The 15,016-nt window shown below is 36.0% G+C and overlaps 1 protein-coding gene across 1 annotated transcript; it reads right to left on the bottom strand.

Annotated features, from left to right (window-relative positions):
- Window positions 1–10,619: 10,619 nt before the first annotated feature.
- LOC135155698 (trichohyalin-like) lies at window positions 10,620–14,709 on the bottom strand. The gene is made up of 3 exons (XM_064105692.1): window positions 13,412–14,709; window positions 12,976–13,044; window positions 10,620–12,640 (listed from the first exon to the last, which is right to left on the bottom strand). Exons 1-3 carry the CDS (start codon window positions 13,896–13,898, stop codon window positions 12,243–12,245), a joined length of 954 nt encoding a protein of 317 aa, XP_063961762.1. The 5' UTR covers window positions 13,899–14,709; the 3' UTR covers window positions 10,620–12,242.
- Window positions 14,710–15,016: the final 307 nt, after the last annotated feature.

Genomic DNA, 15,016 nt, shown 5'->3' with positions numbered 1-15,016 from the left:
TCAGCATTGAGCTCTGTGAATTTTACTCTTATTATTTAGATATAAATATTTTCAGCCCGGACCATCCCATTAAGGACTGAAAGCAGAGTGGCAAAATTAAGGTTTTGAAATGAGTTCGTGCTTTTGTCATAAAAAATGCAGTAAGACCTTATTTATAAGATTTTACAAGTCTGTATAAAAAATAAATGAACACAAATCTTTTCCGAAAGAGTATTTCACGCGTGTTGCGTTCGTAAGGATTTTCCGCCAAAAAGGTTTGATAGAAAATCTAGATGTTGATGAATATATATTTTTCTGGCCTGCGGTTATTGGTAAAGAAAATATCCAATCACGTTACGTTGGAGGGTTCCTGAATGTACTAAAAAAGTTGACAGAAATATCTGAAACATTCAATGCGTACGACACTTGCCGACAACTTTCAAGAGAATCGCGGACCAGAGAGGATTCTTTCAAAAATGGCGTGACCTAATACATTTACTGGATATATACCTGCTCTAGAATATCAAATTATTATGAGAATAGAACATGGGCGAATAGTACTTTAATAACTTAGTGGGTATTGGATCTAGATTTGGGAGATGATTGATGTAGGAGTGGTAGTTTTTTCTCTCTGGAGCAGTATGTGCGTGTTGGCTGTTTATAGCTTTTCATTGCATTGATAATGTTGTTGGCGATACAGGTGTCACTTCTCAAGATCTCAATTTCTTTCCAATTCCATTTCCAAACCACATCTATTTGCAGAAAATGCAGAGTACATTATCATTATTAATAAGTCCATGCATCATGTCTTAAGCAACTTCGTTATTAAGGGTATATATGGTTTCATAATTTATTGACCACACAGCCCTACCCTTTACAAATCCAAGTATCCCACTGGTACCCCCCCCCCCCTGAATTAAATAGTCTTGTTACATCTAGCTGCACAGCGCTTTGGGGGAACTGTTGTCATCCTCTTGATTTTTCTTCATCTCATTCTGGTTTAAATCATTTTTCCGATCACAGTTTTTTTTCCACCGCCGCGCAAATACCTTGAATTTTACCCTACAAAGTTCGTTATTGACGCTCAGATTTGTATACACTTATTCGTATTTACACTTACTTTTCGATTGACATCCATTTCCGATTTCCATCCTCTCGCTGGACAGGCTAACTAATAATTGCAAATGTGACTCTTGTATTCTCTATTTCCTTCGAGAATGGTTTTCATGAAAACTGACAGTTGCATGTATTGTTGGCCACTGGCGTAAATCCGTGTTGATGGGTGGGGGGGATGACTGAAATATTTTGGCATTTTTTTGCAATCATGTTTTTAGATATATGCAAGGAATTGTCATTGATATGTCCACAGTGGCGTACCGTGGTTTCTTGTCAATTCGAGGGTGCTGATTACGAATCTGAATGATGCCACTCGTGTAACCTTGAGCATTTTCCGCAAATCGGCAAAATCCAATATGGCCGCCAAAATATGCAAATTACCCATGAAAATCATAAAATTGTCCGCACATTGGCCATGAAATGTATGAAATAGTGTGGCAGGAGTGAAATACTCTCTGAAAAATTTTTTTTTGACAAAATATTTATTTTCCTGATATTCAAAATGGCCGCCATCGGCCATTGTATACTCTATTATGTACAATATGAATAGGGAAAACTAATCTTCACAAAAATGAGCACTAAACTGCAAAAATCACGATGTATGAACGAAGTAATATATGCAAATCATCATTACTTACGAGATATATCATTTATTATGTCATATATGGGAACATTGCCGTATTTTGATATCTAAAATAGCCGCCACTGGCCCAAACACTATTGCGTACAATGGCAATGGGGGCCAAAAAATTCACAAGAGTGATCACTAAAATGCATATTATTAATATTAAACGAGTGGAATACTGACTAAAAACATAATCGTTAACGAAATATATTATTAACATGCCATGTATGTAATGAATGTTGTATTTTGATATTCAATATGGCTTCCAAAGGCCCTAAAAGTCATACACAATGAGAAAGAGGAGCAAAGAAATCACAAGAGTGAGCACTCAAATGCATATACATGTGATAAATTAATGGGATACTGTCTAAAAACGTATTTTCTAACGAAATATATCATTCAGGTTTCAAGTTTGTTAAATACTGTATTTTGACTTTCAAAATGGCCGCCATAGATATTAACTGTATTATGTACAATGCAAAGTGGGAAACCAATATTCACAGGAGTGAGCCCCATAAATGCACGTAATAGTGATCTATGAGTAAAATATTGTCTTAAAGCATAATTTATATTAAGATATATCATTTATTCTGCCAGTTAGGTGATAAATACTGTTATTTTAAAGTCAAAATGGCCACTACAGGTATTATGCACAATAATTTTTTGTTTGATAGCTTTCACCAAATTCACCCATTTTTAGTTTTCAATGGTACGATCCAAGCAAATTTTGAAAGAATATCAATGGCAGGTTTTTATGGAAAGAGATTAAACATTTGCCAAGTCCATATGCCATTGCTCTTCTATTTATGCAGTGACTATTGACTTGACTCCTTTGGAAATATTCGTGTTATGGGTCTGTGAACGGTACGTGTAATGTATCCACGCCCATCGACCATTGTTTAATCTGTTTTCGAGACAGTTTATGTATACCCTCAATTTTCACGAACTTGCACAATATTTATCAATCCCATTGAATTAAGCCAGCCTCACGCTCTTGGTCAAAATAAATCCGTCGTACCTATACCCTTTCATCTGGCACATGTCCTTACAACGTATTCTTATCGTTTTAAAACCTAATTTTATCAAAGTACTGCCCACTCCCTCAACGTCCGACCTGTATGACGTTTTATTTTCTTTCGAACTCCCCTTATATTTATTTCTCTTTTTTTCTACCCCCTCCCCTTCGCTTTCTTTATATTTCTTGTTTTTTTTATTTCTTACCCCTTCTGGCTTTCTTTTTTGTTCTCTGTCTCTCTTCCTAACTCATTTTCCTCTGTCTCTCTCTCTCTTTCTATAACTCCCCTTTTCTCTTTTATCGTTTCTAACTCCCTTTCCTCTTTTTTTCCTTTTCTGACACCCTTTTCTCTTTTTGATTTTTTTTTTTACATTTGACACCTTTTTTACTAACTCCATTTTTTTAATTCGAATTCTGTTTTTCTACCTCTTTCTTATATCTTTGTCATTTTCACCTTTTTTTGTCATCTTCTTTTCACGCACGCACATACACTTCCCCCAAACATTCACGCACCCACACACACAAACAAAATCATATTTCATCCATCACAGAAAACATTTTTTTATGAATTAAAGAATAACAGAATCAAATCTATTTTTAGTTTCATATTACAAAACTTTTCGAAATACTTTCTTATTTTACAATATCAACTCCTTGGTGTTCTTGTTTGTTTCTATCTATTAAACTTTTTATCCAATATACATGTACTATTTTCATTTGTTGCAATAAAGATAAAACTTGAAGATAATATGTGACGATGTATATAGGCTCGGCTGATAACGGAACGAGTCATTATTGCTTAGAAAAAATCATAATTAGAAGATAAAAGAAGTAAACACTATTTGAGATTGTTTGTTTACATGAATTTATTTAGTCTTAATTTCGTTTGATTTCTTTTTAATACTCTTTCACATTATAACTTATAATAAAATAATTCAGAAGGTTGTACACTCTTAAAAACCCCTGTTACGCCCCTGATTTTTTTAGACTAAATTAATGGACATACAATAAGACCAAACGATCATAGACCATATGAAAATCAGACGAAATAAAAAATTAGACCAATTTGACAATCAGCCCAATAGACCTAGATCAATTGGTCAGACCAATTGGATATCAGAAGACCAAGTGGAAATTAGACTAAATGGAATTAGACCAAGTGTAAATTAAACCAAACGGTCAATTAGACCAAGTGTAAATCACTGAACGGTCATTAGACCAACTGGATCGAAATTGGACTAATTAGACTCTACAATTAACGTTAGACCCTAAATGGTTTTAGCCCAACTGCTCATAGACGAATTGGATATTAGACCAAGTGGGAATTATATATAGACGAATTTCATATTAAAACCAAGTGAGAATTAGCCTAACTGGTCATTAATTAGATCAAATGGAAATTAGACGAATTGGATATTAACGAACTGGTTGGAGACGAAACGGTAAACCGTCCGATAATTATTTACCGACGACGCGCGCGCTTGATGATCACGTGTACTGTATACCGGTCGAATAATATTGCACGTAACGTAAATGAGCCCACCAGGGTTGCCAACTGGCCTTTTTTCCGGCCAGATTCCCGAAATCTGGCCGTAAAAAAAGTAGCTTGGCCGTGAAAAAAAAAAATTTCACGGCCAAAGAAATTTGGCCGTATTCTGGCCGTAAAACAGAAATCTTGGCCGTGAGTTTTCATTTCTGGCCTTTTTCATAATCAGATAGAAAAATTGATCAGAAAATCACTTTAAATAGGTCTGTGTCATAGAGATGTAGCGTTATTAGTACATCTCTATGGTCTATCAGCATGTGCCACGGCGCGGCGTGTACTTGCCCTGATCTAGCTAACGCTACGGTACGGCGCGGTATAGATATACCATGAAGCTTAATAGCTTCATGGATACAGCATGCATTCTCAAAACGCGCGATTAGTTGCGTGTGGGGGAGGGGATTCTTATTTTTATTTGGCAACCAGTCACCATCATCATATTTTCGCCATCATATATATTATATTATTAACGTTTGTTTTCTTTAATAAAAAAGTAATTGAATAAAGTAAAATTCAAATATTTAGTTCTTTTTCCTTTCTTTTTTTTTTCTTTTCTACGTCTTTTTTTTTTCTCTCTTCTTTTTTTATAGGATATATACTAGGATTTAAAATCGAGTAGGTGTGTCTCACAATTTAAAATCAGGGCTTTTACTAAAAATATGTGATAAAAATATGCCTACTAGTATGCAAGTAGGATGGAGATCGATGACAGAGAAAGAAATTAGGAAAATCACAGCTCCAACAGGGGCGGATCCAGCTTATCTGAAGGCTGTACATGTTTGGTTAGTCATGACCATATAAAGATGTAATTGCAAAATAAACAGTGTTTGGCTATATAATGTGATTAAAAGTAATCAAAAGCAGCCCAACCTTTACATATTACGTTTTCTATTTTTTTTCAGTTTTCTTCTTTCTCAATACTTCCTCAACTATAATTTTCTCTCTCTCTCTTTTTTTGTCGTGAGTTTGAAAATCCCCCATGAAGCTTGGCATATAATTATTGGCAAAACAAAACAAAACAAAAAAGCTCAATCTTTTAAATGCTCCTCGAATATAGCTGGTATGAACTAGATCGAAATGCATGGTGCTTTCATCGGCCGTTTTCCTCGAGTCGATAGTCACCATAGAGATACTAATAACGTAATTAGTATACATCTCTATGATAGTCACCAATGTACTGACTTTGCGAACTATTCTCCGCTTCAGCACCCGTTCCGCACGGTTTACATGAGATCTAACTTTTTTTAAAGTATGCAGGCTCTATTAGGGAAGCACATAGCATCATTAATTGAGTATAGGGGTATGTCTAATTTTTTCCTAATGTAGATAAAATTTGGCCGTGAAATTTGGCCGTGAAAAAAAATTGTTTGGCCGAATTTGGCCGCAAAATCTGTTGAGTTTGGCCGTGAAGACTAGCGACGATCTGGCAACCCTGGAGCCCACGTCGTCCAGATCCAGTCGGAAGACCTCCATTAAAGCAAGCGGAGGGATCAAAAACGTTACGGGTACTGGTGGTAGTGGTAGGCCTACCGTATACCTACTCATTTTGGATTTGGAGCATTTGAGAAGGAAATAGAGACATCAATTGTCGTGGGTAAGATACCGGTCTCTGTTGTAAACCTGTAATGTGAGCCATCGTTTCGTTAGACCTACCTCAGGCGGTCCGGAAAGACTCCATACACTTCACTACCGCTACACTCCGGCCCGCTCTACCTATCCGGACCGGAGGGTAGCGGTAGTGAAGTGTAGTGGAGTCTATCCGAACCCTCGCCTGAGTCTGAGACCCCTGTTACACATGCGTCGGCTTTCAAAGCCGGCCCCGGAGGCGGCCTCACGCCTGCAATTTGAAGCCGCCTCAAAATCATCAAACCCCTGTTACACATAGTCTCGGGCCCGCAATTTTGCGTCTACACATAGGCCGGCCTCACGTCGCCTTTTCACGAGCTGACGTTGGGGCGCACTTCATGTAAACAAACGCTTAATATTTTCGCGCGGTTTGCAGGTCTTTTTAATTGCATTGGATCTCATCGACATCGCGACCGATCCGTACACATATCTTACCTCCATATTTTGTTTATATAATTGCATTATGAAGGTTAAGAATATCGTAACTATTATTTCTGATCGAAGGAGGGAATTTCGACGTGCTCAAAAAAGGCGATTCCGGGAGTTTGAAGCACGTCGTCGGCGAGTACGGTACTATTTTTTGTTATGTGCTATAACGTTTGCCTGCACCGTGGAAAGGAGTGTGTGGATGAAGGAGCGATCTGGACATTTCTGGGAGAGGATAGTGGAAGGGAGATTCACGGCAAGAGATTTTCGTGAAAATTTCCGTGTGAACAAGTCGACATTTGATTTTCTGTGTGGTGAGCTAGCACCGGCTATTCGTCGCCAAAACACACGATGGCGTAAAGCAGTTTGTGTCAGAAAGAGAGTTGCCATAACTCTGTGGCGTTTATCCACAAACTGCGAGTATCGAACAATCGGGCATCTTTTTGGGGTAGCGAGATGTACCGCCAATGTCATCGTCAACGACACCTGCCTTGTAATTGTACAAGAACTAATGAGAAGATATATTACCTTTCCTTCTGGAGATAGATTACGGGCAACTGTTCAGGGGTTCGAGGACATGGGGTTTCCCCAAGTTGCAGGTGCCATTGATGGAACCCATATCCCTATAATTGGACCTGTTAATTACCATGCTGATTATCATAATCGAAAGGGATGGTACTCTGTCATTCTCCAGGCAGTTTGTGACCATAAGTACATGTTCACAGATATCATGGTAGGATGGCCAGGACGCTGCCACGATGCCCGGGTGCTGGCAAACTCTTCTTTTCACCGAAGAGCGGAAAATGGAGAACTGCTTCCAAATGTACGTTTACTTTTAAATCTAATTTATAAAACTTGAATTAAATTTCATTTTATTATTAAAGATTTAAGCCACAAAAGATTATGATAGACTACAATCATTTAAAATCTCATAGATCTACAAGTCAATAGTAACATGCACATTTCATTTTTTTAAAGGGATAATATAAACAAAGGATTTAAAACAATAAATAAACCTAGAGAAATCAAGCCTAGAATAAGGGTAGATCTTCTTTTAAAATTTCATAAGTAATAATAGGCTACCATTAGTTTGCTCCACCTATTCATCTAAAAACACTGAGGTTTGTGTGATTTTGATATTTCATCAGCAGGGCCATAGCCAGTGTTTGATGTTTGGGGGGCACATACATGTAATTGATCAACGTCCTGGGGAGGGGTCTATAAGGATGGGTGTGTGATCTTGGGGGGGGGGGCACGTGCCCCCCCCCCCCCTGGCTACGGGCCTGCATGTTCATCAGCATGATCAATGTGTATTTTAATGAATTAATTTTAATATATATTTTTCTAAACATCTTCATGATATTAAAATAGACCTCTACTTAGTATTGATGTTATTAATATTATTAAATGATTATATTTCATTATTATCATTTTCAATACATTGTTTTTGACCAGATGACAAGAAACATCAATGGCCAAGATGTTCCGCTGATGATACTTGGGGACCCTGCCTACCCACTGCTGCCATGGCTAATGAAAGGTTTTGCCGATAATGGTCGTCTGACTGAAGATCAGACTAACTTTAACTACAGGCTCAGCAGGGCGAGAATGGTCATCGAAGGTAGTTTTGGTAGACTGAAGGGGCGATGGAGATGCTTATTGAAGCGCAATGACAGCGCTCTTGAGAACGTAACTAATATTGTTGGAGCGTGTTGTACCTTGCATAACCTTTGTCAGATGCAGTCCGATGAGCCAGATGACGAGTGGCTTGATGTTGCTCATGAATTACGAGAGTTTCAGCCACCTTGTCCTTTGCCAAATCAAAGGCCTGCACCATCAGCATCTGTAGTGCGTGATGCTCTTGTTCAGTATGTTAGGTAACTTTTTTTATGCATTTCTTCAACCACTGTTAATGATATTCCACAGGTGTAAACAGAGCCTCAAATGAACTCATTCATTCGGTTAGTCAATGACCCCCCCCCCCCCCCCAACCCCCGCCCTCATGATTGAAAATGTTATGTAGCCTCTGTTTTGTAATGTAAAACAGTTATCAAGAATAGAGTTTTCTCTCTTGGACATTTCTCTTTGTTTTTCCTTTTTAATTATTAATTTATGTTAATCATTCATAATAGACTATTGAGAAAATGCAAATCTGTTATTTTTTTATAATCCATTTTAAAGTAGATGGTTGGCCTTTTTGTAATGAATAATCTTTTTTTTTTTTAATAATATGCTTTTATTTCACCAAGTCATTTGTTTCATATTTTACTGTACAGAGTGATGAAAAAGTAGTAAATTTAAGGTAGGCCTATGGCAGATAAGATTATCAGGGCCAGAAGATTGTCAATTAATTAGAATGATTTTTTTTTCTTCTTTGTATCAGTCTCTTTCCCAATCCATGGATACAGTAAGACTGGGTTTATGTTATTGTCAACCATAGCTGGGGGCTTTAGGTATGCATAGCAGAGGTTAATGTATGCACTGACATAGCAATGCATCTGACCAGTAGCATAGCACACTGCAATCTTCTTTTCATCTTGTGTTTCTTCCCTGTTATGACTGACATAAGTTTAAGTGTTTTAAAACCGAATATTCAAATTCAAATTCATTTGCCTATATGATCTACAAGTGATGAACACATTTTAACCATCTTATCCTGTGCCCATTCAAAAGCCAGTTTTGTGTTATGTTATTTCATTTGAGGTAAAATGCAGTTGTATTGTTATTTTTTCAAGCAAATATAGTGCCAGAAGCATTATTTTTTTTCTTGTTGTCCATGTGACTTTCTTGCTATTTCATCAATGCGATAATTTATATCAATCATTAATCTTAAAAGATGCACTTTAAACTTGACACCAGCATGCCTCATCATGGGAAGATGAATTAATTTTGTTTAGGGTTATGTAGGTCAAAGGACACAGAGGTTAATACACATGAAACATTACCTATTTGTAGTTCTTTTATCATAATATCTTGTACTATTTGCTTCTTGTATTCAATGTGCTAACAAGTATTCATTTGGAGAGGAATTTCAAACAAAGGTTACAGAGGTAAATGTATAATGTATATAAAACAATACCAGATAAACATGATTTATCTTCAAACCCATGTGGATAAGTAGTAATTGCTTGGGGGCAGGCGCAAGTGGTCATTATCTCTTTAGCTATGTGATTATATTGGATTGTATTCAACCACTATGAAATAGCTGTTTTGTACATATATGTCGTTTTTTCTTCTCTAACCACTTTTAGTTCAAAATTGTTAGGTATTTTCTGTGTATATGTTAAATACAACATGCCTCCGATAATGAATAAAAAGAAGAAAAAACATCAAGAATTCAGCTAAGGGTCTATCCTATTATTTCTGTATTATAACACTCTAAAAGCAAACCAATCTAAATTGGAATCAAATGGGGACATATTTGTTTCTATTCTTATTTAGAATAGATTCTATTCATCTTTTTCCTTCAGATTCTCTTCAATTCTGAGAATTTGAATAGAAACTAATATGTCCCCATTTGATTCCTATTCATATTTGATTAGTTTGTTTAGAAAACACATTAAGTACATGTCAGTGGCAGACACAGAAATCTTGGGGGGGGGGGGTACCCCAGGTGTTATAGTTTGTCTTGTTGATGTCCATTTTTTTCTGGGGGGGGGGGCTGGAACATGTATCATTGTCCATTTAACATTGTAGAATCAAAAGGTAATATTTTTTATTTAAAAAAAATTTAAACAAATTATGAAGTATAAAGATACAGAATTTAAACAAAAAGTTTCATAGTACATGTACCAAAAAGGCAATTTAGGTCACTATATTACAACATTATTTTGACTGACATGGGGTGTAATATAGAATTTTGTTGGGCCTGTAAATGCTTAAATATTCCAAGAGGGACTATTTTTCTGCAAAGCATGTAGTGTTTGGAAAATGTGATGTTTTCCAAAGAGGAGAAATTAATACCCGAGATGCCAAGATATGTTATCTTTCAACTCTTGCAAGATGACATATGGCACCTCTATTATTATATTCTCTTAGGATTAAATCACACTTTCCTTGACTCTATAAGCTTTGCAAATACATGTATATATAAGATAGTCTTTTTTGTTAAAGAGCCGATTTGCTTTGAACGATCAAAATAACATCCATATTTTGTTTGCATTGTTTCGCAAATCCCCATGAAAAGCATGCTCAGCCAATCATTTGACTGGATCTAGGTAGACAATGTATTAACAGAGGTAAAGGTATAGGGTTAGGTCACACATGCAATCAGGCAAGAAGACTGGAAATATACCAAACAAATTATTTATTATTCAGAGAATAATGAACACGTACATAAAAAGTAAAACATAAAAGTGCAATATTTGCATAATGCATTCACAAAGTGCAATTTTCTTTACATAGTAACTGAAAAGTTATAAAATATACCACAATTATGTCCTGAGTTTAAATTAGTTGGCACTATCGAAAGGCAGACTTTGGTAACGTTTTATTGCCAATATACAGTTTCTTTCTTAATAAATACAAAGAAAAGGGGGGAAAAGTTTTTGAAAAGTACTGCAAATGCAATGATGACAAACAAAAATGTAGACATGTGTGATAAAATAGCAAATAGACTTTGAAACTTTGTGTGAATGCATATGTATATAACCCATCTTATACATGTAATTGCAAGATAACAAGTACTGACAAAAACAAACAGTTAAAAAATATAATACTTTACACTTTCAAGTTGTGACTCAACTTTCTTTGGCAATATCACATTGGTACAAAATGAGGGTTGGCAGCGTTTGATATAGATCTTATTTAAGAACAATAAAACATAGTCATTTGAAAGGTATGTATATAATAGAAGATCAAAATAAAAATGGAATGTTTATATATATATACTGTATATGTACAAAAGTTCACATGTAGAAATGTGTGCTTAAATAGCAAACAGACTTTGTAACTTTGTGTGAATGCATATACCTGTTTTATACATGTACAGAAATTGCAAGATAACAAGTACTAACAAAAAGAGCAGTTAAAAAATATAATACTTTACACTTTCAAGTTGTGACTCAACTTTCTTTGGCAATATCAAATTGGTACAAAATGAGGGCTGGCAGCATTTGATATAGATCTTATTTAAGAACAATAAAACAGTCATTCGAAAAGGTATGTATATAATAGAAGACAAAATAAAAATGGAATGTTTATATATACTGTAGATGTACAAAAGTTCACATGTAGAAATGTGTGCTTAAATAGCAAATAGACTTTGTAACTTTGTGTGAATGCATATGTATATAACCTGTTTTATACATGTACAGTAATTGCAAGATAACAGGTACTGACAAAAATGAGCAGTAAAAAGATATAATACTTTACACTTTCAAGTTGTGACTCAACTTTCTTTGGCAATATCAAATTGGTACAAAATGAGGGTTGGCAGCGGTTGATATAGATCTTATTTAAGAACAACAATAAAACATAGTCCATTCAAAAGTTATGCATAGAATAGAAGAAAAAATAAAAATGAATGTTTATATACAGATGTACAAAAGTTCCAATAGCAAGTAAATGGTTACTTGATGTAAAAAAGAACTACATAAAAACAAAGTTATATGTTTATAAAAATCTATAAGTGCTAAGAACAAAAAGTACTAACATCTACAATTTACATGTAAATTCCCTTGCCCTTGGCAATGATTCTGGCAGCACTGAGATGGATGGCTAAGTAAAAACAAGGGTTTCAGCATGGCAAGAGTACAGGTGAATGATATGCAGCAACAAGTACTGAGGAAAGAAATTGTGATGAACAAAAATCCTGAAAAGTGTCATCTCATATGACAAATACATGTTTACCACCGTGGGAATTCCAAACACACACACTCCTCCACTTGAAGAATGCATTATGTTTGTAACAATTACAGTGGAGTGTAATCGTGATTGTAGGGCCAGGAATTTGGAGACCGCTCTGGACCGGACTGGGAGTTGTTTCCCTGTTGCTGCCACATTGAAGTTGACGACTGCCGCATACCAGCCATTAAGGCCTGAAGCATTTGGAGTTGATGCTGTCTATCACGTTCTTTTTCTTGCTCTCTATGCTCCCTCTCTTCTCTTCTCCTCCTCTCCTTCTCCTCTAGTTTTTTTTCTTCAGTACGCTGTGCCTTCATTAGGAGCTCACGCTCCCACTCCATTTGGCGCTGCATGAACCGATCCTCCCTAGCATTGAAGGCATTTGTACTGTCCTCCTCCAGTGTCTTTATCTCCTTGGCTATCAGTCCGAAGGACTCCTGCAGCTTTGATTTCTTCCGCTTTTCCCCTGTTATGAAGTAGGTAGTATAACATACATCGTAAATAAAAAAAAATCAATCAAATGTGATAGCGGTAAGAAAGGTATACAATCATTTTATTTCTTTCAACTTGTTACACACATACTTTTCTGTATTTGACATAAGGCATGCAATATCACACTTCTAATAGCTAATACAACAAATCAAGTGAGAAAACCTTGAGTTGCAAAAAAAAATCATACTGCATGAAAGCAACATCAACGGGATGTAAAAGGCCCCTTTTCTTGAAAATTTGCTGAATCGAATTCAAATATCATATGAACTATAAATAAGCAAATGTATGGAAACAATCTGTTTATATTACCAGTTGCCTTACGTCCATTAGCAGATGATGTTGAAGGTCCCTCTAGATCCTCCGGTGGAAAATTGCCAACTAAAGAAAATGAGGGATAGAAAAGCGATTACAATAAGTGACTACAATAATAAACATTTCATTTTTATGCATAAAATGAAGGGGAACTAATTTTTATGTTGTTATGTGTCACTGAAGTAAAAACATTTTAAAACAAAGGCTAACTTTCAATACATTTTTATTTTATTAAATTCAAATCAGTTCCTTTCATATTACTCAGTATAAAATGATACATCAAGACAATATAATGATACCAATAATGTTTATTTTAAATGCTCACACTGAGAGGGTAAGAGCCAAAAAGGATTAGTCTTTATAATTACACATGTATATACAAATAAACATGTATATGTGATTACAAATGAAAAAAGGAAGAGGAATCCTTTACCCAATTCTGTTGGTGCTTCCACATCATTTTCCTCCAGTTCATCATCCGTTATACTTCTATCTTCTTCGGCTCCATCCTCCTCCTCCTCTCTCGGCAGTGAATCAGAGTCCACCGAGTCTAGCGACTCAGATTGATCCTCCTCCTCTGGTTGCGACGCCAGAATGGCAACTGGTGCAGTCTCTGGTCTGCCCCCAAAGATCTCCTGCAGTTCGCTATAGAATTTACATGTAATTCTCCCCCTGCCTGATCGATTGTTATTGTCCTCCGTCTTTCGGAAGGACGCTCTTAGTTGTTTAATTTTCCGCTTGATTTGGTCCTCTGCCCTTTCGAACCCCCTTTCTTTCATCAATTGGCATATCTTACGAAATACCGTTTTGTTCCTTACTGTGCCATCCATCTGTTCTTGAATGTTTTTCTCCCGCCAAATATTCAGGAGGCACAGCGTCTCCACATCTTCCCACAGACTCCCTCTCCCTGTTGGTGCCATTTTGATCTAAAATGAGAGAACAAATACAAATACAAATTAATAATGGTAACCACAAAGATTACGATGTGGTAAAATTATTATATAAAATTATGTGTAACATCTATTAATCACCTTTTAGGATTTTTGATCTTGTCAACAACTTCTCTTGTCAGGGGACAGTTGACATGAATATCATCAAAAATTCAAATTTAATGATTCAGATTGATCGACCACCTAGATATATGAAGGCCCTTCTCCCCCTGCTATGTAACATTTGATGATCGATGGACAAATTATTCCGCTAAAGTTCCATATGTACCCATCACTAAAATTGAATAAAACAATTGAAAAATATGGGTATGACTTAGAATGACATAACTAATATAAATAAAGTATACAAAATATGGGAAATCACTTTCTAAAATAACTATCTAGAAATCCATATAGTATACAAAATATGGGAAATAATATTCTAAAAATCTATCAAGTCCATCAAGATAAACTCCTACAGCTCGGCAACTAACACGTGGCCAGCCGCTGATCTCTGAATACCGGTGGAAGAAGAACTTATTCATACTTTATTTACAAGTTTCTTTTGTTATCATATCACGTGTTAATCTGTTAATGTATACAATTTTTAATACAATTTGCTTCTAGTGATAATTTTAGAGACGGTTTAATGATCATTTAGAGATGGTAGGCCTAGAGTGTTAATTATAGAGACAGTTAATACTATAATAGTAAGGTACGCAGAGTCTGTTACAGCTAGGGTTAGGGTTCGCAGACCCCGGCGTCCATCCTAGAGTACGCGGCCTCCTGATGACTTTGGTTGGTTAGGGATAGGACTTCGAAGTTAGAGTTGTGTATATTATTGTACTGTAATCTGTATTAACATTGTTTTATGCACTCACCGCTAGAATCTACTTATTTTAGTCTACTTCTTTTTTGTGGGGATTTTACAGGCAGACACTATTTTATATGTAGATCTAGACCCTACTCATTTGTTTCAATGTCTAGCGACATATTTCATGTCCAATTTCTGACTATGTGCGACTCCGACTGAGTGGATTATTGGCATTTGAAATAATTAATGGCAATTGTCTAGTTTCATGTCTCATGGCCTGGCCTGCCCCTGGCCA

This window comes from Lytechinus pictus, chromosome 10 (assembly GCF_037042905.1).
Source record: "Lytechinus pictus isolate F3 Inbred chromosome 10, Lp3.0, whole genome shotgun sequence".
Taxonomy (NCBI): Eukaryota; Metazoa; Echinodermata; class Echinoidea; order Temnopleuroida; family Toxopneustidae; genus Lytechinus; species Lytechinus pictus.
This window is presented reverse-complemented; position numbering and strand designations above follow the sequence as displayed.